The sequence below is a fragment of the Merops nubicus genome, unplaced genomic scaffold (assembly GCF_000691845.1).
Source record: "Merops nubicus isolate BGI_N331 unplaced genomic scaffold, ASM69184v1 scaffold16479, whole genome shotgun sequence".
Lineage (NCBI taxonomy): Eukaryota > Metazoa > Chordata > Aves > Coraciiformes > Meropidae > Merops > Merops nubicus.
Genome location: NW_008630322.1, coordinates 1 through 25574, shown reverse-complemented (window position 1 = coordinate 25574; position 25574 = coordinate 1). Strand labels below are relative to the sequence as shown.

The window sequence follows — 25574 nt, the reverse complement described above, 5'->3', positions numbered from 1 at the left end:
AAAAAAAACAAACAAACCAAACCTAAGAGTCTAAACTTCCTATTACAGAACAGAAAATGACTACCACTGCCTTCTGTAGAGAGGAAGCCTAGCAATAGTTTTCTCAACAGCAAAATACCAGATACAAAGAGAATAAAATCTTGGATCTTCTTCTGCACTGTGACATTGCTACCTATAAAGCCCAGAAGTTCCTTACTGATCCTAGGAGTGTGACAAGCCAGAGAAGTTATCATGTCTTGACAATATAGTCTCCAAAGCTTTATTCTGTCTCAAAAAAAACCAAAACAAACTAAAAAAAAATCCCTCTCAACTAGTCAACCAACCCACCCCACCACCAAGTACCAACAATCCTCCCTTGTGCTATCTTATGAGAGAATATGCCTGTGAAGACTGGTGCCATGGAATTCCAGCCAATGCAGAGGAAGACCAGACAGCAGGCCAAGGCTGTCATGGGTCACCTTGGTGTTATGCATCTCTAATGCCTGTGTGCAGGAGCAAAAAACCTGTAACACACTTTGTGTTGTCTGGACATAATCCGTAAGGAATTTTATGCCGGGTGATTGATCACTTGTCCATGTGAAATCTGCATGAGAAACATTATGGTCTTAGCTCTGTTTCTAGTCTATCAAATAGCATGTGTAAACGCTACCTAGAAACTGGAAGTATTTCCTAGAAATGTGGAAATTACAGGTCACACAATTGAGCAGACAAAAAAACAGCTGACTGGTCCTCTGGTAGACAAGTCTGCGCTAATGTAGAATCGGAAAAGAACTATCAAATGACATTAACCTCTGCAACTTAAGGCAGCATCATTAACAGCTCAAAGAGCATCTCAGCTATACAGAATAACATGCCTTACCCTTGCTATGGTCAACAGACCTAAAAAAAAAACAGTCGCAGCTTCAGTGTGTAAACTGTAGCAGTATCAGTACTAGCACCAGATCTTTAACAGGATCTTCTCACTCGGGGTCAAGCAATGCCTGTCTGCTCCATAGTATAGATGATCCTGACCATTTCAGGATCAATTAACTTAATGAAGAATAAAAACCTGCCATATGCACTGCCTGCCAAACACAACATCAACTTGACAATTAGCCAAGAAAGTTTTGCAGTCTCAGTCTAGAAGGCAAATGAAGAGTAGGTAAGTGCAAGAGTAAGGTACCTGTTCTGATTAACGCTTTTTATTTGTTATTTTTTCTGCAATCCCAAACAGGTTACTCAGTATGCAGTTTGGAAAATGAGACTCACCTCAACTATACTAATCATATGAGGAAGCAGGCGATCCATTCGAACTTCCAGCAACATCACCAGAGCACGGCAAACGTTCTTCCGTACTTCAGGCTCTTCATCGCCAGCCAGTGCAAAAAGATTCTGTTGGGAAGTAGCAGCTGTTGAAAAGCCTGAGATCATCTAGTTCAGCTTCTATTTAAACTGACAAAGTAAAGCATGCAAACATGTATTTCCATACTTTCCCACCCCACACCTCAGAGCACCATTTTATTTCTTAAAGGTCTATGGTTCAGCAAGCAAGCTGTTCAGACTCTCAGTGTGTACTGTGCACATAACCAAACCACTGTGTACTATTAGCACTGGCACAACAACAGTATTTTCTGGATTTTTTTTTCCCTAAATGTAAATGAAGTTCTGAAGCCAGAAAACTCCATCAGTATATAACAGGAGCATATCAAATACTCTAGACAACCCAAAAGACAACCCTTCTAATCCATGTTCAGTAGCAATGTTCAAAGAGACCCAAATGGACTCAGTGACATGATGATCCTTCTACAGCACTCTCCACCACAAAGAAGTGACAGGTCACTTTTACATCTTTATGAAACAAGAATTTCCTCCAGTTATGAAGAAGCAGCATCTTTCAAAACACTATGTTTTGGGCTTGGAGAGTGCTTACTTAGACTAATGAACTCTGCACACAACTGTACAGAAGAAATTCCAGTCCATGAGGACTGAAGCTAAGAATGGTCAACTGTCATGGTTTCAACCCCGGCGGGAGCTGGTTGTCATGTGGCCGCTCACTCACTCCAATCCCCACCCTCCAAATGGGAAGGAGAAAAGGGAGAAAAATGCAAACCCCCGTGGGCTGAGACAAGGAGAATTTAATACAAGAGGAGCAGTAAACAACAGTAGTAACAATAACAGTAACAAATGCACACCCACCTCAATAAAAGAATCTATGTGCAACATAAGAGCTTGAGTTCTGCTGATGATAAATTGATTGACACATGCAACAGCATGAGACCTACAATTGAATCAGTAAAAATATACATTTTTCCTCAGTTCAAATAATTTTCTAAACTCTACACAGGCATTAGGAAGCAACTTACATTATCCAATGTACCTTCTACAAACAAGAGGAAACATATTTGCACATCTATAGTATTACCAAGAAAAAATACTAGAACACATTTTTAAGTACCACCTTATAACTCTGATACATTACTAACAAATATTTTAAAATAAAGTATTTGATAAATAAAAAACAGAGCAGGATGACTACAGGTGTCATATTTCTTACACACAGTTTGCAAGGATGTTCTTTTTGAGTATGATTACTGATACGCTCCGATATTAACAATTCCATACAGGTCAACACGTTGAAACTTCAGTATGCCCTTCTTTCTTGTTAAGTATCCAACTACCTTTGCTATATTTTCTGTATTCAGTGAGACCAACATGTGTCAACAACATAGCTGTAGCTGAGAACAAACACACAGTTGTAACAGAATACATACTATAACACTTCTAGTAGAAATATATTAAAAAATTAAGCATTGGTTCTTCTATTTCTTGCAAAGCCATTACTTACAGGTCTTTTTCATTCTCAGAGATACAAAAGTCAAATTTTGTAAGTAAAGGCACAAGGCTAAACTACCTATAAAAGCCTCTGACAATCCATTAAAATATTTTTACTAATGTAACTCCAAGTTTCCATTTTGCTCAGACATTTCGTGGAAGACCATCTCAAAAAACACTGCTCAGAAGTTAACTCGGCAAACTTAAACATGATGTATTTTACTGACACTATTAATTGTTTTCCTACTTCAGCACCATCTACTGAAACCAGGCTGTAAGTCAGCATGGCTTCTGAGTATCTCCAGGGATAGAGACTCCATCACCTCTGTGGGCAATGTGTGCCACAGCTTGCTCACTCTCACAGTAAGAAAGTGTTTGCTGATGTTCAGTGGAGACTTCCTGTATTTTGGTTTGTGCCCACTGCTCCTCATCCTGTCACTGAGCACCACTGGAAAAAGTCTGGCCACGTCTTTCTTGCTTCCTCCCTTCAGGTATTTACATAAATCGATGAATTCCCCCAGTCCCAGCTCTCTCAGCCTTTTCTCACAGAAAAGATGCTCCAGGCCCTTCATCACCTTTGAGGCTCTTTGCTGGACTCTCTCCAGTATGTCCATGTCTGCCTTGCAATGCTGAAATGCTGGGGTTAAACCCCCAGCCCTGAATGAGGGTTGGCATATTTCCTGGATGATGTCCACAACCAGGCAAGCAAGATCCTCCTAATTGCTTTTCACCCAGGGTCTGGCTAGCCTTGCGTGGGAGCTGATGAGAATATCAGCACCAGTGCCCCCCACTTGCAATTTAATTGTGGGGGGGGAAAAAAAAGCCATATCTACAGAGCTGACTGCTTGCAGTGGGGTTGGGAGAGTGTATGTGGGGATTCTGGCTATCAAAAGGGCTCCCTGACTCTTCACAGCAAGTGGAGTTCCCAGGATGGCAGGGCCAGAACATGAAGCTGTCTCTTGAGTCCCTGATATGTAACTGGGCTCATGGCCTGGCTGCTACCATCTCCCATGGCTTGGCTCCTTGCCCAGCTCACTCCCTTCTTCATGTCCACTGTGCTGGGTGAGTGCATTGACTTGTTCCTCCCTCTGGCTGTCTGGCGCTTTGGATTTCTCGTGTGTGAGAGTGGAGAGAGGGGTTTGGCTGCTGGCCTGCCTGTTAACGGTAACATCATTCTAGATTGGGCAAGTGGTCAGCAAAAGGACTGGACAGCCCACAGCTGGACACAGTACTCCAGGTGTGGCCTCACGTGGAAGATGAGGGGGAAGGATCACTTCCTTTAACCAGCTGGCAACACCCCAGCCCAAGATAACATTAGTCTTCTTTGTGGCTGGTGCACACTGCTGGCTTATTTCAAGGTAAAAGCCACTGTTCTTTGTAATTACTATTTGCAGTAACAACTTAATTCTGGATTTTCTGCTCTATCCTATACTTCTGTTACTTTAGATATGTTAATACAATTTTAAAGTGAAAAGATGATGGAGCCATTTAATTTGATTCAGATGAAAGATAAATAGCTTTCTAGGTTTTGGTGCTGTGAAAGCAAAAATTTTTTTGCAAAAACTCAAGAACTATTGTCAGCAAAAGAATTTTGACTGTCCCATTGCAGAAGCCATTACAAAATGAATGCAAAATTGTTCTTTCTAATCAGAATATTAAGTTCTAATTGCAGCACTGCATTTCTTCATAATAGCATGCAAAAACTTCAAAGAAACAGTTTGGTTTTGAAAATCATAGACTGACTGTACATTTGGAAGATGTATAAAGAAGTGGGATTGAACTAAGCAGATAAACATGGAAATTACTAATGCACGGAAACCCTGTGGATCTCTGCAGAATCATTTAAAAGCACTAAGCATGTTTTAAACAGACAAAATAGCTACCTTGCTGCTTATGTAAATAAAATTTTAACAGGTAACGCATAACTACTGTAGTGTAACATCTAAACATACCTTATTTTTGGACTGCTGTGCTTGAAGAACTGCAAGAACTTGGGTATCATGATATTGAGTGGTCGGTCCAACACATCACTGTCTAAAATTTCAGCAGAATCTTCACATATCTTCTGAAGAGCACCAAAAGCACCCTGTTGAAAGAAAATAAAAATCCCCTTTTACATTATGAAGAAAGCAAAATTTCAGGTTTTGTAAACAGGTAACTGCAACATAACACAGTAGATGCAGCTACATATGGAGTTAAACTGAAATATCCTTACAGGCTTCTTATTTAAGCACTTTACACTGGCATCTGTACACTCCCCAGCGGAGTGAGTTAATAATGGATAAGTGGCAATTTTGACTTCAGCATTCAATGCTCAATTATTCCAAAATTTCTTAAAATGCTTAAAAACTAGTTCTTTCTTGAGAAATAAATGCCCAGGTGCAGAAGCATCCAACTTAATTACATATACAATTGTATTTCCTTTCATGGTTCACCAGTGGGCAAAACCAGAACTCTGGATAGGATGGTCAATTTCAGTTTCATTTTCAGTTTGGTGGGTTTTTGTTTGTTTGGTTGGGTTTTTTTTTGTTTGTTTGTTTGTTTTGGTTTTGGGTTTTTTTGGTTTGTTTTTTTTTTTTTTTTTGGTTGAAACAGCACCAAACCACTACATGAAAGCACAGCATCTTGGATCATGATCCTACCTCTAAGGATTACTTTATATAAAATGCTTCATACACCTCGTGGAGACAGTATCAAGTAATTAAAATTGTACGATCACAGATTTTTAATCAGGCAAGGCTTTCTTCCTCCTCATAGTTTAAAGCAGTTAAGTAGGTATTTATTTTCCTTCATACACACTGAACAAAACCATTCATTTCACCCCGATACATCCATAACAGATTGCTTTTCTATATTAATTTACAAGAAGAATGAACTCCACTACTAAGTAAGAGAAAATCCAGGGTCAATTTGCTGATGATGCCTGAAAGATAGGCATCAGAGAGTGCTAACTTCAGGATGCTTTTCAGGCGAGATGCTACAACAGCCCATCTGCCGTCTTACTCTGCTTTTATGCAAAGAAAACAAATTTGTTTCAATGAACAGTAAGATCATGGAATGCAGGTAGAAGAAAAAGTATCAAAATTGAGACACAGTCCTCCGAGGAGAATATAAGTGCATATATATATATATGCATATACACACGACTATACGTATATATATATAGTATCTATAAAGAGAGGTAAAAGTAATCAAATTCAGATGACTATGTCTCCTTACCTCACAGGTATTGTAATCTTCAGAATCCAACAGGCTGCAAAGCTTTGGTAAGAGTTCAGGCCAATTCTGTAATTCCCCTTTTGAAGCAATGGTTGTTATCAGAATGCCTAAAGGAATCACAAGGATGAAGGAAATGAGAGGTCCATGTTTTATACCAATTTTTTCTCATTTTTCTCCTCTCAAACATCTGAGTTAAGAATGTTCTTGTTCTGTTGAGAAGTGGCAAGCATAAAAAGAGGAAGTACATTTCATCATAAATGGTATTTGAAGGTCTTTGAAATGCAAAGGTGGGTACTCCTTCCTGCCACCATGAAGGGCTCAGAATGAGAAATCAAGGACGAAGTCATTGCAGAGCCCTGGCTGGGCTGGGACAAGGTTGCCAGGGGGGAATCTGCGGGCGGGCCCAGCCAGCCCAGCCGGGGGTCACTCGCTGCCATGCTGACCCCGTGCCCGGGCAGCAGGGCCAGGCTGGGCAGGCCGGGGGCAAGGGCGGGTTCCGGGCCGGGGGGTTCCCAAGTCCAGGGCGTGCGAGACACAGTTGCCGTCCGGAGCCTGTGTGGATCTCTGTCCTTTACCCTTTGTTCTATATTGTTTTATATGTTGTTACTGCTGTTGCTTACTGTCCCTTCTGCACTACTGTATTAAATTCTCCTTATCTCAGCCCCTGGGGTTTGTATTTTTCTCCCTCCCATGCTGGGGATTGGGGGGTGAGCGAGTGGCCATGTGGTCCCCCGCTTCTGCTTGGGGCTGAACCACAAAATCCAGTTAAGGAAATAAACATGCCCAAACACTGCAGGGTAGTTTGGCTTTACATTCACTGAAGACTGTACAAATCTTGACCTGCAGTATAATATTGAGTATCCACCTCAATTCACATCATCTTCATCATCTTCCTCAACCTACTAAAAGCTTACATACTATGGCAGGTCATCCAGTGATAAGCTGTATGGGTTGGCTGATTGAGATCCAGAAGAGAGGTCAGCCCAAAGAGTCGCTAATTCTGTTTCCAGCACATAGAGAAATCCCAGGGGAAAGTAATTAGGTGACAGGAACAGGGAAGGCTGCTTATTAACTAGAATTGATTTTTTTATGAGTCCATTTTGCCTCAAGACAAAATGAAACAGGTAGCATAATCTGCTATGCTACTGACAGCCACTTCTAATGAGTATTAACACAGAAGAACATGAAAACACTACAACTAGTAATCTCCCCAGTGATAAGTAATGAAAAAGGCTTTTCTAAGCTTTTTCACTGAGCTATTCAATATGTAATTTTTCTTTGGAATAAAACGGTAAAATTCTTGTTAAATACGTAAGAATACAAGACATTACAGAACAAAGGGTATTCTGGACAAGACGCAAAGCAACTAAAAGGTATTTGGCATCATGTTTCCTTTCATGCAGTGGACTGGAGAACTCACAAAGACAAAGGGCAAAAATGATGACAGAGGTAAAACACAATTTTAGAGCTCCAGAAATAGTTTGCATCCAGTTCTCTTTATAACTGCAACTTATTAGGAAAGATTCCCAAAGGCTTACAGAGATCTACGGAGTATTAAAGACTGCATTTCCCCTGAATATATGGTCATGCAAAGAATATCAGATTCATTAATAGAAAACACTTATTTTACTGTAGCTGGATCTTAATGATCTGCCTTTTTTTTTTTTAATTAAAATTAATGTGTTCAAGAATAAGCATAAGAATGAAATTCCTGGAACTTCTGTGGGCTAACATGTGATATAAGTTGTATTAGAGTCCCAAACGGGCAGGTAGTTTTGGGATAGAGTGGGTTGAAGATCTTATCAAGGTCCTAGAAGTGGTTTCAGAGGATGACAAACCATGTTGTTACACCTGTAATATGTGCAAGCTTTCACAACTGAAGAAAAGACTATTTTGAAAACTTGTTCAGGTGTTCTTCCAAAAGGCTTACTCCACACAGCAGCTAGGATAGTTGCTTCCTTCTAGGAATAGTTTCCTTCGAGGATAACCTAGACGGAAATACTTCCTGATGCATAGACAGGACGTGACCCTGAGGCCGCTACCCCTTGCAACAGAGAAGCATGCAGTTTGGACCATCCATGTCATTATGAACTTTCTGTACAGGTGGGTGCAGAAGCCATTTAATGCTGTGCTACTGTTTTTGAAATGACACCTTGGTGGGGACCAAAAAAAAAAAGAAAGAAAGAGAATAATACCAGACCATCAAAAACTTAAGAGGCAACAGCCATAGTATTCAAAGATTTGTGAAGGGTTCTAGAAACAATAAGGATACAACCACACAAATTTAAGTTTTAGGCACTTATGTTCATGTTAAAAGGAATCTTCACAGGCTTGTAATGAACTTCAGCCTCTTTGAATGTGAAACTTTGCCACCCACCTGCTGCTCTATTTAGCCAGCAGACAAGAGAAGACACCAGAGATTAGCTTTTAGGGCTTTCTCTGGAATACTTCAAACTCAGAAACATGGACATCAGAATAATAATCAAGGTAAAGAAATAACTTAGTAGCTTACAGCTGTCTGACTTTGGGCTACAGCCAACAGTTAAAATGAGCTCCTCCTTCTGACCAACATACTAAGCTGCAAGGTTAGACATGAGAATATGAAACTCTTTACAAAGGTGTTCTTTGATTTGTAATGAACTTCAAAACCAGTATTACAGAATCTGCTGATACATCACTTGACCAATCTATTATCTAATGAATATAGCAGCTGGGCTAATTGAGCAGCAAACATATAAGAGAACAAATTCCAGGGGGATGTCAGAACTTGTTAAAACCATCAGTCTAACTGTTATAACAGCACCTTTTATGTCAATGTTTTGGTTATCTGAACCCCCAATTTACAGCATCAATTCTACAATAAAAAAATAGAACATAAAGGCAGCTATGCTTCAGGACTGTCACGCCAATAACAGGACAGGGGGATGGCAGGGGTTTTTGGGATAATGTTTTGCCTCTGTAGCTCCTGAAATTGATTTCTGAACTCCTTAATCCCAAAAAGCTGAACTTCGTAACAAAACTCTCCTTCTTAAGGCAATCATTAGTTTCCATTTTCCTTCTGCAATGAAGCTCTCCAGTCCTGCCACTACTCTTAAATCCTCATACTATTTCCTATGCTTGCTTTTAAGCAGGAGCAACAGCAAGGTCCCGCCCAGACTAGAATACCCAGAAAGTTTTAAAATCAGACTCTTCCTAAATAGATGCATTTAGTTCCTGGTAAGTCCATGGGTCCTCAACATATGCAGCCATTTTCTTGAACTTGGATCCATATTTCAATCTTTGCATATGGGGTTCCAAAAACTGCACTGCAGAGGACAGAGAAGTTCCACACTGTTACTCATTTGGGGATTAAAATAGGGAAAAGCTATGTAAGGATACAACATGTAGCTACAACTTGGATCTCAAGTCACAGCTCTAAAACTGATTCTATTACCAGGCTCATACTCTTCAATGAGGTGACTTCTGAGGATGGGATTAATCAGCTCACCTCCATCTTGGCCAAAAGGTATTGGCTTTTGTGAGGTTAGCACTAGACGCTAGAGACCACAAAGGAGACTGAATCAGAGAACTGTAGAACGCTTTGGGTTGGAAGGGACCTTTAAAGGTCATCTAGTCCAACACCTCTGCAGTAGGCAGGGACATGTTAACTCAGTCAGGCTGCTCAGAGCCCCATCAAGCCCAACCTTGAACATCTGCAGGAACTGGGCCTCCACCACCTTTCTGGGCAGCCTGTTCCAGTGTTTCACCACCCTCATAGTAAAGAACTTCCTCCTAATGTCTAATCTAAATCTATCCTGCTCTAGTTTAAAACCATTGCCCATTGTCCTATCGCTACATGCCCGGGTAAACAGTCCTTCCCCAGCCTTCCTGTAGGCCACCATAATGTCCCCCTGGAGCTTTCTCTTCTCCAGGTGGAACAACCCCAGCTCTCTCAGCCTGTCCTCACAGGAGAAGTGCTCTAGCCTTCTCATTTTTGTGGCTCTCCTCTGGACCTGCTCTAACAAGCCCATGTGCCTCATGTGTTGAGGCTTCCAGAGCTAGATGTAGAAGTCCAGGTGTGGTCTCACCAGACTAGAGGGGCAGAATCACTTCTCTCAGTCTGCTGCCCACACCTCCTTTTTGCATCCCAGTATGCAATTGGCCTTCTAGGCTGCAACTGTGCATTGTTGGCTCAAGTGCAGCTTTTCTTCCACCAGCACCCACAAGTCCTTCTCTGCAGGGTTGCTCTCAATCCCTTCAACCCTCAGCCTCTATTGATACCAGGGGTTGACCCTACCCAGGTTCAGGACCTTGCACTTGGCCTTGTTGAAGCTCATGAGGTTCCCATGGGCACATTTCTCAAGCATGTTCAGGTCCCTCTAGATGACATCCCATCCCTCTGGCGTGTCAACCGCACCACTCAGCTTGGTGTCTGCAAACTTGCTGAGGGTGCACTCAATCCTACTGTCTATATCAGTTTAATATATTGATGAATATATTAAACAACACTGGACCCAGCACAGACCCCTGAGGGACACCACTTATCACCCACCTCCATTTGGGCATCAAGCCATTGACCACTACCGTCTGGATGCGACCATCCAACCAACTCCTTATCCACCAAACAGTCCACCCATCAAATCTGTATCTTTCCAACTCAGAGAGAATGATGTTGCGGGAGACGGTGTCAAAGGCCTTGCAGACCGAAGCCCAGACAGATGACACCCACTGCTCTTCTCATGTCCACTGATGTAGTCACTCCATTGTAGAAAGCCACTAGGTTGGTCAGGCAGGACTTGCCTTTAGTAAAGTCATGCTGGCTATCTTGAATTACCTCCCCATGCCTTTATATAGCTTCTAGGAGGATCTGCTCCATAATCTTCCCAGGCACAGAGGTGAGGCTGGCAAGTCAGGAGATCCTAAGGCCCTCCTTTCTACTCTTTTTAAAAATGTGTGTAATGTTTCCCTCCTTCCAGTCACCAAGGAAGGTGACTTCACCCAACTGCCAGGGCAGCAGCAATCTATGTATTTAATGCAGCATTAAATCTTCTTTGGTGCTATTTTGATGTACTTGCTCTTCTTCCTGTCAGAATTCCAGAAGTCTTATTTCCAACTGACTAGTTAAATTGATGGTACCTGGATGGCAAAAATCCGTATGCATCTCAAAGGATACCTTTGACTAGCCCGTGCCAACTCATAAGCTAAAGCGGCAGCCTAGGTAGGTAGCAAATTTACACCTAGCTCGTACCAAGAGACCAGTGAGTACTGGACTAACCTCACTATTGAGACAGAAGGCTACAAGATGCAACACAATTACTTCACATGGCTGGGTGCAAACCACATCCTAAATAGCAACTCTTACACAAGCATATCGTTCATCAGCTGCGACTCATCTTCTGTTTATACCTGCCTGAATAATCCCTGCAAGCATCACTTAAAGCTGAACAGTAACTGAGCAATTAAACAAACAGTAGTAGGAGAAATTAAAAGACTAACTGCTCAAAAACAAACTCCTCCTCCATACCCTCCCCAAAGGAACACAAACCATCACCACCAAACAACTATAAGTCAGCAATCCAAATATAGCTGGAATACATTCTTTACAACCCAAAATGACAGAAGTACCTGCCACCCAAAGACTTCCTTCTGCTGTCATTACGAAAATGGAACATTAATAAAATTCATAGTAAAGTAGCTTCACAAGTGACAAGACAGCAGGAAAAAGCTAAGATAAGCATTTTTCTTCAGCCCATCGTCCACAGCCTAGACATGTGAAGAAGGAGCCCTACAAAAAAAGCAAAGGATTCTAAAGGAGCAGTAACAGCTACAGTATTTTATAAGAGGAGTCACCCTGGACAATTTCTTTCTGAACTGACATCCACCCTGATTTTCTCTACAGTACTCTTACATGTATTTATTTTACTTTTTTCTAGTTTTTTTAAGTGGACAAGCAAAATTAGGTTTATGACTTTACTAACTGGAGGAAGTATTCTCAAAGAGCAGACAGAAAACCACTTTAACTAGAAATAAATAAAATTAATGTAAATATGCATATTTTATGGAAGAGGTGTACTAAAAGCATCTTTGAAATCAGAAATCCATGTAATAAAACAACCTTCTCATTGGAACTAGGTGATCTTTAAGATCCCTTCCTGCCCAAACCATTCTGTGAGTCTATGATCTGCACACCACACTTTATCTGCTGTTTTCTGACAGAAGGTATTGAAAAACAAAAACTCGTTATGTGGATGTATTATGCATGGTATGTTAATTCCCTGAAGGGATGTGCACGCATGTGCATATGGGGGACAGGGAGCATGAAATCAGCCAGCAGAAGTGTTCAACTGATGCAAGGAGAATACTGAAAGAGCACTGAATTCAGACCTTTACCTTGTTCTGGTTTAGGTAAAGAAATTGCCTGCAAGCTCCATTTTAGTAGGTTCAAACAAACATGTCTGATTACATTTCAACAGATACAAACTGAATTGCAGGATCAGTTCTAAGAGAACAGGAAGCAAATGTAAATCTAACTTTTGTATATTCACACCAAAGATAATTATCAGCATTAAAACATGGTGAAGTTGTGACAATTTTCAGAAACACTTTTAGGAGTTTAATAACTGGTTACACAACTAGTGAAGCTCTCACCCATACCAGTAACATTTTCAGTATGCAGAACACAGCAATAAGAGCACACTTACCCACAGTAGCTCTAATTAAGGGGGAGGAATCACCAATGTTATTCAGACATTCACTTTTAATGAAGTCAGTTACCCCATTGGGAAAGTTGTGAAAATGTGCTTTTACATTATTCTTCAATATGAGACCACTCAAGGAACGTGTTGGTTCATCTGCAACAGAAAATAGTTACAGTCAACCTTCAATCAGCTCATGGGAATAAGGCTGATTTCCAGAACAATGCAACACGAGCAATGCTTATATAAACTTTAATTTTCATTTCCTTATTTCTCCTTTCAACTCACAGCAATTCAACTCACATACACCCATCAGTTCAAATAACAAAGCCTTTCAGTTTCAGAGTTCATGATTTTGGTTTATCCAAATTTAGAATATCAGTACTATAAATTCTATACATTAAGAAAAAAATTTATAGAGATACGTTACATAGAGATGTATCATGTTAAAATGGTATAGAGACACAGATAACAAATAGATTTGAAGTCTACAGGGTATAGGAGGCTCATGAAAGAAACTGGTCAGCCAAAGGTATCTGAACATTCTGATTATACAGAATGGCTTGCTTCAACACTGACACTGTAAGAAACTGATGGCACACCTGTTTTCATCATAGTAAAATACAGAAATTATGTAGGGACTATGCATTAAATCCTCCATCCCCTATTCCCATAGAAATACAATTTTCTACAAAACAAGGTATTGTAATCCTTTCAGATACTAGTTGTTCTATCGATTTATCAAATTAATAATTAAGAAGAAAGAAAGAAGTCTTTAAACAATGTTAAAAGGTAAGCTTTATATAGCATGAAGTCTCTCTCCCGCATTCTCCTTCTCTTTCCTTGGGGGTGGGGTGGGGTGTATGTTAACAGACAGCGTCCGTTACAGGTCTGGGGGCAGTCCTGACCCTAAACCGTGACACTAAGAGAACTGAGGAGGAAAGAAAGAGATTATTATTTCAAATAAAAATATTAAAGATTGGATAGGTCTCAACCACAGAATTTTTCTCAGCCACAGAATTTGGTTGTGAAATGTGACAAGTATTAATATGATTATTACTTGGCAAGTCAGATCAAGTAATTCTATTATGTTGTTTAAAGTTTGGAAGAGACCATTAAAAAAAGATCAGGTGAGGAATGAAGAAAGAAGTTCCCACTTGATCAGTCTCAGGTTTGGCTGAAATTTCTATAGCAACTTTTATGCCAATATAGTACAAACTCCAACTATTTTACATAACTGTAATTCATTAGTTGGTACACACATTTTCAAGAAATTCAATCATCCATAACTGATTATTAGGATTCAAAGTTGTTCCTGGAGAAGAAGGAAGCCAAAGGAGTCTTCCTTTAATTTCCACATCATTTGAAACCCTTGAAAGCCACAGTAAGAGGCAGAATACAACAGCCACTCGTTCTCTATCAGCCAGCAGCATCTTCCTGGGTGAAAGCAGCCAGTGCCAACCAACATCTGACTACAATACAGTATATTAGCCACTATCAGTATAATCTCCAGCATGAAAATATTAAACAGTGCATTAAGGAAAAACATTAATCCTTTAGAATGCCTCTGGCTACACTTACATACAGGACAAGGCAACAGCTTCCATCTCACCAAGTAGAGACACAGACATTATTAGTTTCACTGGGTCAGAAATAGTCAGATTAGTCAGCTGGTTTAGGTAAAAATCAAGGTCGCATTAAGGTGAAACTTCAGCATCACTTTTCTCTTCATGAACTATTCTATGGTATACAGCTGCATAAAGCATCTTAAATCTATTCCTTTAACCAAGATAACACTAAGACTGTTCTTCATAGTCCCACAGACCTGCAACAAAGATTCCATGGAATTCATAGTGAAAGTCCCGTCTCTGACAAATGAGGAAGAGTTCGTGAAGCAAGAAAAAGAAGAAAGACTAAAACCAAAAAGCAATACCAATTACCATCAAGACGTGAGATGTGACATGCAGAAATAAGACTGACTTAGTGCTAACAAACACCAGTCACTTGAGCTAAGAGAAACAGGACAGAATCCGTTACTCAGGTACTGAAAAAAACCAACAACAACCGCAAAAAAAAAAAACAAACCAACAAACACCAACCAAACTACACCAGTCAAAATCTTATTTTAAAAAAAAAAAAACAACCAAACAAACAAAAAAACCCTACCAACACAAAACAAACCAAAACCAACAAACTTACCCAATAATGTGATTGCACAAGGATATTTATAGAATCCACAGTTTTCAACAACTTAACAGCTACACTGTGAGGAGACAGTAATTTGAGTCTGGATGGAGTTGTTACTGCAACACCTAAATTATGGGCTCACTTTGCAATAAGGCCATATCACATAATCATCAGTTGGTTCTCAGTAAATTTTCAGTTCTGTTGCAAGATTCTTAATACTTAGTTCCAGATTTGAATGGTTTACAAACAGCAAATGGATGCATGCCCAAGTTACACAGATATAAATATTTTTAGGGCTACTGCAGTGTTTTAAGAACTAGTATTTCCTCTAATGAAGGTTTGCAGAATATAGGGTGCCCATGTGAAAGCAAAAAGGTAGCTGTAACCCACCTGCAAGTTCAGGTGAGCATTTGTTTCACTGTGTCTTCTTATCCTCGTCCTAGACTGACTCCTAGTTCCTAAAATAACTGAGCAACGGGGATAGAAGTAGCATTTATCTATTCACAGACTGTGATGAAAAGATTATGAGCACAGCTATATTTTAATCTGTTAGTTTTGTGATACTGGCAACTTTAAGTGTCAGGATCAAAGTTCCTAAAGCAAAACTGCTCTGTCTGTCAAGTTCAGTTTTAAAGCTGCTAAGCCTTTGACAGAAATAAGCTGTCCTTCTGTGTGTTTTAACTAGTGATATGATTTAACACGTACAAATAAAAAATTCTATAAAACTCATGACTATCACCACTATTGCATATTTATGATCTATTAATGAGAGACTGATTGCTTCTTAAAAGCACTAAAAGCAAAAAAAATTAAGACTCCCACAAGAGCAGTGCTGTATGGGAAGTAGAAGATGAAAAATTGCTTCTGTCCTAATGTATAAGAACACACTGCAGAAACCTTCCTAGCAGAAAAAGACCCTACTTTTCTGATACTGGACTTCTAAGTAATCTTAACTATAAGACTTTTGGTTTAAACTGCCATGGTTTATGACCCTGTCAGAAGTAGGGCTGACAACATTTCAAAACATTCAGCGTAACCCAATAAAATGACCTTGAAACATAGTGTCTAGTCTGAAATTAATCAGTGCTCAATTGACTCATGTTGAGTCATGGAAAATAATTTAACACAATTGTCTAAGCTTAGGAACATGTGCAAGACACTAAAACAAAGCTCGAACATTACACAGATGCTAAGTGTTGCTTATTTATTGACTAAGTAGCAACAGGTACACTTCTGAAGATGGTGTTGTAAATAAAACTGAGCTGTGGACACTACAGAAAAGGTGTTGAACTGCTGACCAACAATTAGCTTGTGGTTGGTTATGGGAGCTTCTGGATTCTAACTAAAATGACCACAAGTCAATCAGAATGCCAAAAATTGTACATCTCTACAGGCTTACAAGTACACGAGCAGTTTAAAGAAATAAGACTCTGGTCTCTCCACTCCTACTTTCAGCTTCCCTATTACATCCCTGCAAACTGGTTGTCTCAGCACTACTTCATTCTAATGCCATTTTATGTTATCACCTCTTGATCCTGCAATTAAATAGGTGCTAGAATTCTATCAAGAGCAGAAGAATCCTTAATAAGGAAGTACTCACTACAAGATCTCAAAGTGTGTAACAAAAGCATGATATTGTTGCAGTTTGAGAACATCTAAAAAGTAGCGTAATCTCTCTTTGGTGTTTATTTGTTGGGGCCGAGGGGTAGATGACAAGTACCTTCACACTAAGTCATAATACACAGGGAAAGGAAATAGAGCTTCCCAACGGAAGTTGCTTAGACAGCATTTGGCAACAAACAAATTAGGATTTAGTGTCATTAACCTATCTGGAGAAATTACTTGGTCAGATGAATAGTTTTGTCACTCTCTGAATATATCAAAGGTGAATGTTATATATTGAAACATGTGACAATCTGTCATATGAATAGCTGTTAGACCACAAGGATTAATTGGATGAGTAAAATGAGGCTGTTGTCCAAGTGAGTAATTCAGAGTACTGCTCAAACTGCTAAGTGAGAACTGGGAAACACAAAATACAGGACACTCATGAACACTGGTGTTGTATGGCATGCTGTGCAACACATTCTCCTTTTTTCTATGTGCTGCAGATGTAGCTTAGTAGAAAGTTGTATGGTGGCATGCATGTATAGCCAGACTATTTTGTTTCTCTAACTGGTACCCTTCTTTGCCAGTAAGACTTCTTCCCCTGTAACACCAAATTAATTTGAGACAAAATCTTCTCACTTTTATTTCATAAACCTGTACTCTTGTCTATTTCCTACTCCCCCCCCCCCCAGCTGATTTTTCTGAACACTATAATCAGATCTGCAATTAGCCATATCAGGTGGCACTCTGGTGAACAGCAGAATAGAGTTCTGGCACTAGTGGAGGTCTTGTTCCTAAGCAGCTGCGCATCTAGGAACAACAATAAAATAGAGACCACTGGATCCACTTTTAATTCAATATGTCTTTATACAATTTTATCTCTTTCTATTATTATAGAAACTGATTTTTTTTTTTTCCTAGGATTTGGCTACACAAGTGTTCTTACCAGGAACAAAGTAACAGATCCTCTGCTACATAGAGTACCAGTGAAAATGAGATTATATCTAAGAAGCTTTGACCTGTGACCATGTTGGTTTATCTCATCTGAGCAAGTTGAAATCGATCCTCAGTCTTTTCAGTTTTCAGTTTCTACCTACTACTTACTTCATCAGCCTCCCTTTGGCAAGGGAGGCAAACGAGGGGCAACTGTGAGTGTCTGCCACTTTGAAATGCTTAAAACTCCTGAAACTTAAAGCATGCCAGTCAGAATTACCTCCAATCAGTAATATATCTACTGATTCAGAGAACATCCATCACTTGAAGTTATGTAAATGTTTTTTTCCCCACAGATACAAAAAAAAAGGTAGTGTTGAATCAGTACTTGCTTGAGCAGCCAGTGAGTGACCCCTCAGATAAAGCAGACCACCTCACTAGGATGGGATGGTGTTGCCCAGTCCAGTGCTGCAGGGCTAAGCTGTTATGAGCTGCCTGTATTGAGCTGAATACAGACTGCAATCATCACTGGTTGCTCATGGCTCGGTCATGGCACTGCTGCTCCTGAACACCTTTAGAAAGCAGAAGGCATAACCGAGTAAAACCTTCATGCGTTTCTAAAGAATGAGAATCATGTCATTATAGAAGAAGAATAATGGAGTTTAAAATGCTTTGCAAAAGCAGTAGTAAGGCTTAGCCCATTACTGATATTAGCATCAAACTGAAGGATCAAGATGTGGTTTTATATGGCTCTTTATATTGCTCTCACTGAAGACAGGAGCTGGTCAAAAATACCGTGGATATAATTCATGGTGGTATTGAAAAATATTTGGTCTTTTATGGGTTCCATTCCTTTTACACCTTTTTGGCATTAACATCATTTTTACTTGCACGTGAGAAGTATTAATGGGCATTCCTTTATAAGGCTAGATTTGGTTTCATGAAAGGAGTCACCTAACCAATTGCACCTGCCCAAGCACTTCAAAATCTAGAAAGAGGTGGTGATGTTGCTTCCTAAGAGCCACCACAGCCTAAATCATGACACCAGCACATAACCTGATGAGTAGAAGGCAGGTTTTTTTCAGGTAAGAAGCACCTCAGAACTGCCCCAAGTCATGTACTGCTTGGTGGATAGAAGTGCCTTTAGAAACCACACCAGCAACACTTTCCCTTTCTGCAGAAAAACACCACATAGGGACGCCTGATACTGGCATTTTAAGCACACTTAGATTTGATGGGAGAAACAACCAAACATCACTGACTAGGAGAGTCTGACTTAAAAGAAACATATGAAGAAATACCACTTGCAGTAGACTACATTCAGCTAATAAGATGCACTTAAGAATAAAGGTAAAGACTGAAAACTTCTGCCCTTTCCATAACCTACTTGAGATAAAAATATATTACAAGACTCAACCCCAAAATGCTAACAGTGAACAGCACTTTAGAAGAATCTAAACCAATGTGATTAAGTACATGAAGGAGTCAATAGGCCAAAACACTCCAAAGCTGCCTGGGAGGACTTTCCAGCACTGTACAAAACATGGGTCTGCCTCCAACATACACCAAAGTCCTTGGGTAGCCTCCTTGCAGAAGCCTGGAAACACCAGGACTGTGTTGGTCTCCTCTGGAGACAGGTGAATTCTAAGATAGCAACTGTGGACTCGTCCAACCCTGGACACCTGAGAAGTTCTGTCAAAGCCGGTTACAGGTCCATGCCCTGTACATCCCCAACTACTTCATACATTGATTATTAAAACTCAGTTGGGCTTAATTTCTTTTTGTAACTCTTCATGTATCTGAGCTTAAGAAAAAAATATTTTGCTGTTATTTAAGTAGGACACTACAAATGTTATGTAGCATTTTAAGCTGTACGGGTACATTAATCTGACTTGACTTCTGAATTGTAATGCAATTGGATTCACTCCTGGACAATAGTATTGGTGTGAGAAAGTGGTAAGGAGACATTTCTTCTAATTAAAAAGTTAAAGCCGCTGAACCACTTTTTTTCTTTAAGTTTATCCTGACCAACGATACTTTCCTAAAACTGGTAGCTGACAAATTAGCACCTGATCTCACACAATGGTCTTTTTCTTGCTCAGCTTTAAAGATCTTTCAACACCAACATGCCAAGAAAGTTAATAATGGAATGGACTCACAAAAAGTGACATCCAGATCAAGTTTAAATCCATCCCAACACTCATCAGAAAACATTCACATCAAACCCACAACACCACTTAGGATCCCAGTACTAGTTTAAAAAAAGCCATTTCACATTCTGCTTGCAGAGCTAGATGAATTATTAGTGTCATAATTACCAGAAAATAAATTCGCATCCATGCAGACTTCTGCTGAAACAAAAACTTGCAGGGGGTGGGTGGGGACAGGACCTTTCTCTCTGTAATGTTCCATGCCAAAGTAGGATACTTTGAAAGACTAAGTGTAGCAGTTTGGGGTCAGCAAACCAACACAACACCACAGAACCAACAATAAGGCAGGTGTAATGGTCAGAAGAGGGGGGGGGGAAACACCAAAAAAACACCCCAAAAACAAATGAAGGAAAAACAAAATAAAACAAAACAAAAATTTAAATGCTTAAAGCTAGGGCATTTATATGCCATAACTGCATGTCAGGCCATATATTTTCACTCATGAAATCGTAGTGGGGCAACATCTGTTTCAGGGAGACCAAAGCTGAACAAACTTCAACAGCTTAACAAGGCTCACAGAACTTAAAAACCAAACCAATAAAAGGAGTACCACAATAGACCTAAACCCAGCAAGTCACAAGCGTTCAGGCACAGAAGCCTGATGAAGCTAACACTGGAGAGAATGAGACCTTACACTTCTTGCAACTGAAAAGTAATACCTCTGGTGCTAAAAGAGTGTAAATTACTTGACTGCAAATGGAAGTTTGCATACCAAGTTACTTGCCTCCAGAGGCCTAAGACTCAGGCCAAAGATAAGTTGGTACAACCTGCCCCCCGGTAAAACAAGACTATTTAACACACATTTCAATTAACCGTTACAAAATACCCACATTCAGGAGCTGCCACCTAAGTGTACCCTTAAGCAGAGTCTTCTCAGCAGCGGTTTCAACAGTGGCAAAAAAATTAATCAAAGGTTACTCCCATCTGCTATCAAACCAAGATCTTTTTCTCATGCACTATCAAAACACCTGAATTTTTATTCAGGAAGTTGTCAGTGATGTTGGAAGCTTATTATCATGGCTCCTGCTGCAGGCACTGTATGGCCATAGCAAAACCATGGAATTCCAACAGCATGAATAACTGTGCTTTGGTCTGTGGTGTGAAGCACACTAGTTCTTTCCCCTAGCCAAGAAACTTGGTGCAACTTTAGGACAAACCACTAACAGAAACCTCTTCAGGAGGGCAAAGGAAGAATACTTTCCCAGTTGTGATGAACTCGTAACTGTCCTCAGAACATATTCCAAAAGAGGATGTAGGATTGTTGCAGCTACTGAATAACAGTTCCAATGGTCCCTTTATCTTGCTTGGGCAGGACTAATGATGTATGATGGAGGGCTGCTGGTTGGATTCAAAGTAAATCTAAAGTAGTCCCACCAACGCAAGGTAGCAGGAGATTTTGACACATCACTAAACACACATCAGTGTGTAGAAACTCAAGCTCAAGTGGTGAACAGAATGAAGAAAGGGAAACTTGCAAGTAAGGCAATGCTAGAAAACAAATTTGGGGGAAAAAAAAAAAAAGTGGAACACCTTTCTCAATGCTTCCTTTGTGCAGACTCCACTACTGGACTTACTCTGCTTCTCATTTTTCAGTTACTGATAAAAGGCACATGGTGTTCTACCTGGGTACTTTCCTCAAAACTTTAATATCCTGGCTGATTCAGGCCTTGAAAGCTTGCTCTCTCAAACTTGAGGTACTCCCCAAAGCCTTACAGGTGATTACAGAACTACTGTGGTTGAAAAGGACCTTTAAGATCATCATCAAGTTCAACCATTATCTCACTCTACTAGGCCACTTCTACACCATATCCCTCAGCACCCTATCTAGATGGCTTCTAAATACATCCAGGATGGTGATTCAACCACTTCCCTGGGGAGCCTGTTCCAGTGTTTGATCACCCTTACAGTGCTGAAGTTTCTCCGGATGTCTAACCTAAATCTCCCCTGGTGTAACTTAATACCATTTCCTCTTGTCCTGCCAGTTGCAGCATGTTAAGAAAAATCCCACACCTGCTCCCTTTCAACCTCCTTTCAGGTGGTTGTAAAGAGTGATAAGGTCTCCACTCAGCCTCCTTTTCTTCAGGCTAAACAACCCCAGTTCCCTCAGCCACTCCTCATAAGGATTATTCTCAAGACCCTCCACCACTTTGTTGCCCTTCTTTGCACCCTCTCTAGAAGCTCAACATCCTTCTTGTACTGTGGTGCCCAAAACTGGACACAGTATGCAAGATATCATCTCACCAGTGCTGAGTACAGTGAGACAATCACTTCTCTAGATCAGTAAACTTCCTACATAGAACACACAAAAACACTGGGATATACTCCAGCCTTCAAATATGAAAATATACTTTCTTCCTTCTTTGTTTTCTTCCTCCCAAAGTAAGGTGACAACACAACAAAACACCAGTTAAAACTCCAGATAAATGTTCTTGCCAATTCTTTCAATATTATAGGGCTACAGGTAAGTAAAGTCTAATTTAAAGGGAAAAAAGCAAGCATCCAGAAACCCAGCAGTGAAACACTAGAAGGCAGAAGCAGTACTAGCAGCAGGACATCAAGGAGAAAAAAGAAAAAAAAAAAAAAGTCTTTTCACTGTCAAAGACCTCACAAATTGGTAGATGAAGTATGCTGAAAATACAATCTTTCACATACCCTGCCCATTACTACGGAATTGTCTGAATTTACCAACTGGTAGAGCCTACACAGTATGTCACACACAGCTCGTACTAACATCCGTAAGAGTAAGACAGCAGCCAGTTGAAGTCTGATGAAGGTAAGACGCTCCAGCATTGCTGGGAAGATTGCATAGAACATCTATAATGGAATCTATTACAAGGCTGAAACTACAGGTACCAATAAATTATCAGATTTCTTTCCACAAACAGTCCTAAGAGGATAAATGAGTTCTACAGGACTGTGGAGCTCAACCAAGCAGTAAACTGACTATAGACATCAGTTTCCTATTTCTTTCAAGCTAAATATTCTTTTTAAAATAAAATCCTAAAAATATCACATAGAATAAAGCAGTAAATATCTCAAGATCTTACCTTCAGACTTCAACTTCGTCAGAACAAAAATCAGGTAGTTGTTGAAATCTGGATACTGATTGAGTTGTTCTAGTTTCTGAAGAGAGATACTGTTAAAGAAAGTTGTATCTTCACACACAACATTCATAGTTTTCTGGATACAAAGATTATGTACCTCTTAGTTATGGGGAAATTTAGAGGGAAAAAAAAACTCCAGCGACATACACAGAAACTACCAGATCCTTAAAAATATTTGTAAAGCCACTAAAAAAAGGTTCCTCTGTAGTTTTGGATTTCAACACTTACACTTAGAAACCCACCAAACCTAAGGATCCCACTAAGACAAAATCCCATAACACATCTTTCTCCCCCTCGCAATAAATAGAAGCATTTCAGCATTAAAATACGACTATGACTTTGAAAATCCACTCATTTTAGTATTAGACATAGACTTCTTACTGTGCTGACTAGCCACAGCCTGAGCTTTCTGCAAGAAGAACCAGTTTAATTGTGAAAGCACAAATAATTGTACAAAGAAGTTCATGCTCAACCATAGTTTCATAACACAAAGCAACAAAATGCTCCTTAACTGCAGGAAGAATGATTGTTTCTGAACAGCTGCGAAGGTATGTAGTAGTTTTTCCTAAAACTTGTCACTACTTCTGCCTCAGATTTCCCAGTATTCTGCCAATGCATCGCTAGAACAGTGATCTGGCATTTTAGAAGAAAAAAATATTGCTCCGTAGGCATTTACTTGCTGTTTAGCAAAACCTCTATATATTCAAAGCAGCTAAACCTTAGCCAAATACATACATGTTAGAACTTGATAGATGAGTAAATGCCTTCCAGTTCTAAAGGATTCATTTTCCTTCCAATGACCGGCAGCCAGTGTCTCAATTACAAACTTCAGGAATTTCATTTTTAGATATTTAGGCTGTTTGCACCAAGTAGTGACTTTAGTAGAGAAGCTTCCCCCCTTTCCATCTACTAAGAGCATGAAGTACCCTTACAACAGCCACAAGCTCCTTTGCTGTGGAACATAAAGGAAATGAAATTTAAACAGGAGGACAGCCAGTTCAAGGGAAAATAACAGAACACTCTACACAGCCCCTAGAAATGAAAAAACACACTATTGCTGTCAAAGGTGCCAAGCCTTCTCTTTCAAGAACAACCATGAAGTAGGCTAGCATGTTTTGAGATCTCAAAACTTCAGGAACATAATCACCAAAACTGTCAGTTGAACATCACTAACAACTACGAATTCCAACAGATAAAGTACAAGGCAGCAACAGAAGTGAACAGAAAGAGCAGTATTTAATAGAAACATAATTAGAAAACCCTTAACTGGTATAAGAATCAGAGTAGCTTAGAGGCCAGATTTTCTTAACAACTTCCTCACCCACCTTAACTTTCTTTTTTACTCCACGAAACATGTAACATCTTCATTTGAAAAATACCTGAATCCTCACCAATTCATAACATTGTTACCAAAAGGCTTTGGCTAACCTGCCCTCCCCACTTTGCTATAGTTGAGTTCTAAGCACTCAAACGTGCCAAAATAGCATCATAAAGAAAGAGCACCAGAATCAACACAATGATAATCTTACAAAAATTAGGGACTGAGAGAACTTCAAATTTGAAAGCATTAACCACCTCTGCTTAGACATGCTACTAAGTAGGATTCTACAATACCACAGCTATCATAGATTTTTGGTGGAAGAGTCTCAAAAGACGTGTGTATATATATATACACACAAATACATATTTTTTAGAAAAATTACAGGACATGGCCTGCCAAATTGTATTAGAACATTTTTCCAAACTGATCTAAAATACCTTGGTAATAACATGCTGCTTCTCTAACCTTTACAGGCCAACAAAGGAGGACCTCCTTGAAAACACAGATCTCTCAGCACAGCAGTGTTACCATTACCATTTAAAAAGAACGTAAAAGTCGGTTAACTGCACTTTCGTTCAGTCAGTTTCTATTAATCTTCAAGACCGACAGGATTACCTACTGTGCACATCCCACAGGTATACCGCTGTTTTTCAATAAACAAACCGGGCATTATTATTTGAAGCAGACCTTTAAAAGGTATTTTTACATTAAAGCTACACTGCAAACACTGTTGCTATAAACACTTTTGTATTTTAAATACTAAAAGAGAACCAGTTTAAGTTTGGGGCATTATCAGAACACTTTACTTGGTCAGATACTTCTGTTGAGGGTTTTTCAAATCACACAATAGCACCTGAAATATCTGAAACATAGCTGCAAGAACAAGACGATCAAGATGAAAACTACCTTTATTTTTCAAGTAAGAACAGAAGCCTTCCTAAGCTTCACCATCGCAGCTGTTACAAAAGCCTGCAAGCAAGGCAAATCTGCCTTCAAGCTAAACTTTTAAAATAACATATATTTATATACATATATTCATACATATATATATGTCCTTATGTACTTAAATTTGGTTGCTCTCTCTTGTCATTATTTAAGTCATAAGCAAATGACTTAAATAAAAGGGATCAAGATGATAAACTCATATGCTTCACAGAATTTCAAGGCTTCTAGTTACTTTAAAGCATTTATATGTCTGGCTCAAGGAGCAGGAGACCATAAATGAGGGGTTTATTTTGCAAGTCCCATGTTTCTATTAGTCTTAATTTAAAATTCTACTCTCTCAATCTTCGCTCCTTAAAACCTTGCTAAATCATCACTTCTACAACCATGAGGGCCTTACAGGGTAGAAAACCCAATCCAACACTAACCCCAAATGCACTGCAAAGAAGCACAAGACGACACAAAGAGATTTCCCCCCTTCCTGTTAATTTTAACGAGCGTAACGATCAGCTTTTTACGCTCTAGCTTCGAAGCAAGCAAAAACCCCCTCACAACGCAGCAAAAT

At 39.7% G+C, this 25574-nt stretch overlaps 1 protein-coding gene across 1 annotated transcript in view; it reads right to left on the bottom strand.

The window, feature by feature from the left end:
* LOC103779620 (transportin-1-like) overlaps nucleotides 1–22822 on the bottom strand; it is a gene marked incomplete at both ends in the record, with an annotated part of 35526 nt that extends 12704 nt beyond the window's left edge. The window contains 6 exons of the mRNA XM_008947261.1: nucleotides 1249–1371; nucleotides 2176–2257; nucleotides 4764–4897; nucleotides 6031–6137; nucleotides 12711–12860; nucleotides 22690–22822. Coding sequence (XP_008945509.1) covers nucleotides 1249–1371; nucleotides 2176–2257; nucleotides 4764–4897; nucleotides 6031–6137; nucleotides 12711–12860; nucleotides 22690–22822 — 729 coding nt within the window. The remainder of the gene's footprint in view (nucleotides 1–1248; nucleotides 1372–2175; nucleotides 2258–4763; nucleotides 4898–6030; nucleotides 6138–12710; nucleotides 12861–22689) is intronic.
* Between the last annotated feature and the right edge of the window lie 2752 nt (nucleotides 22823–25574).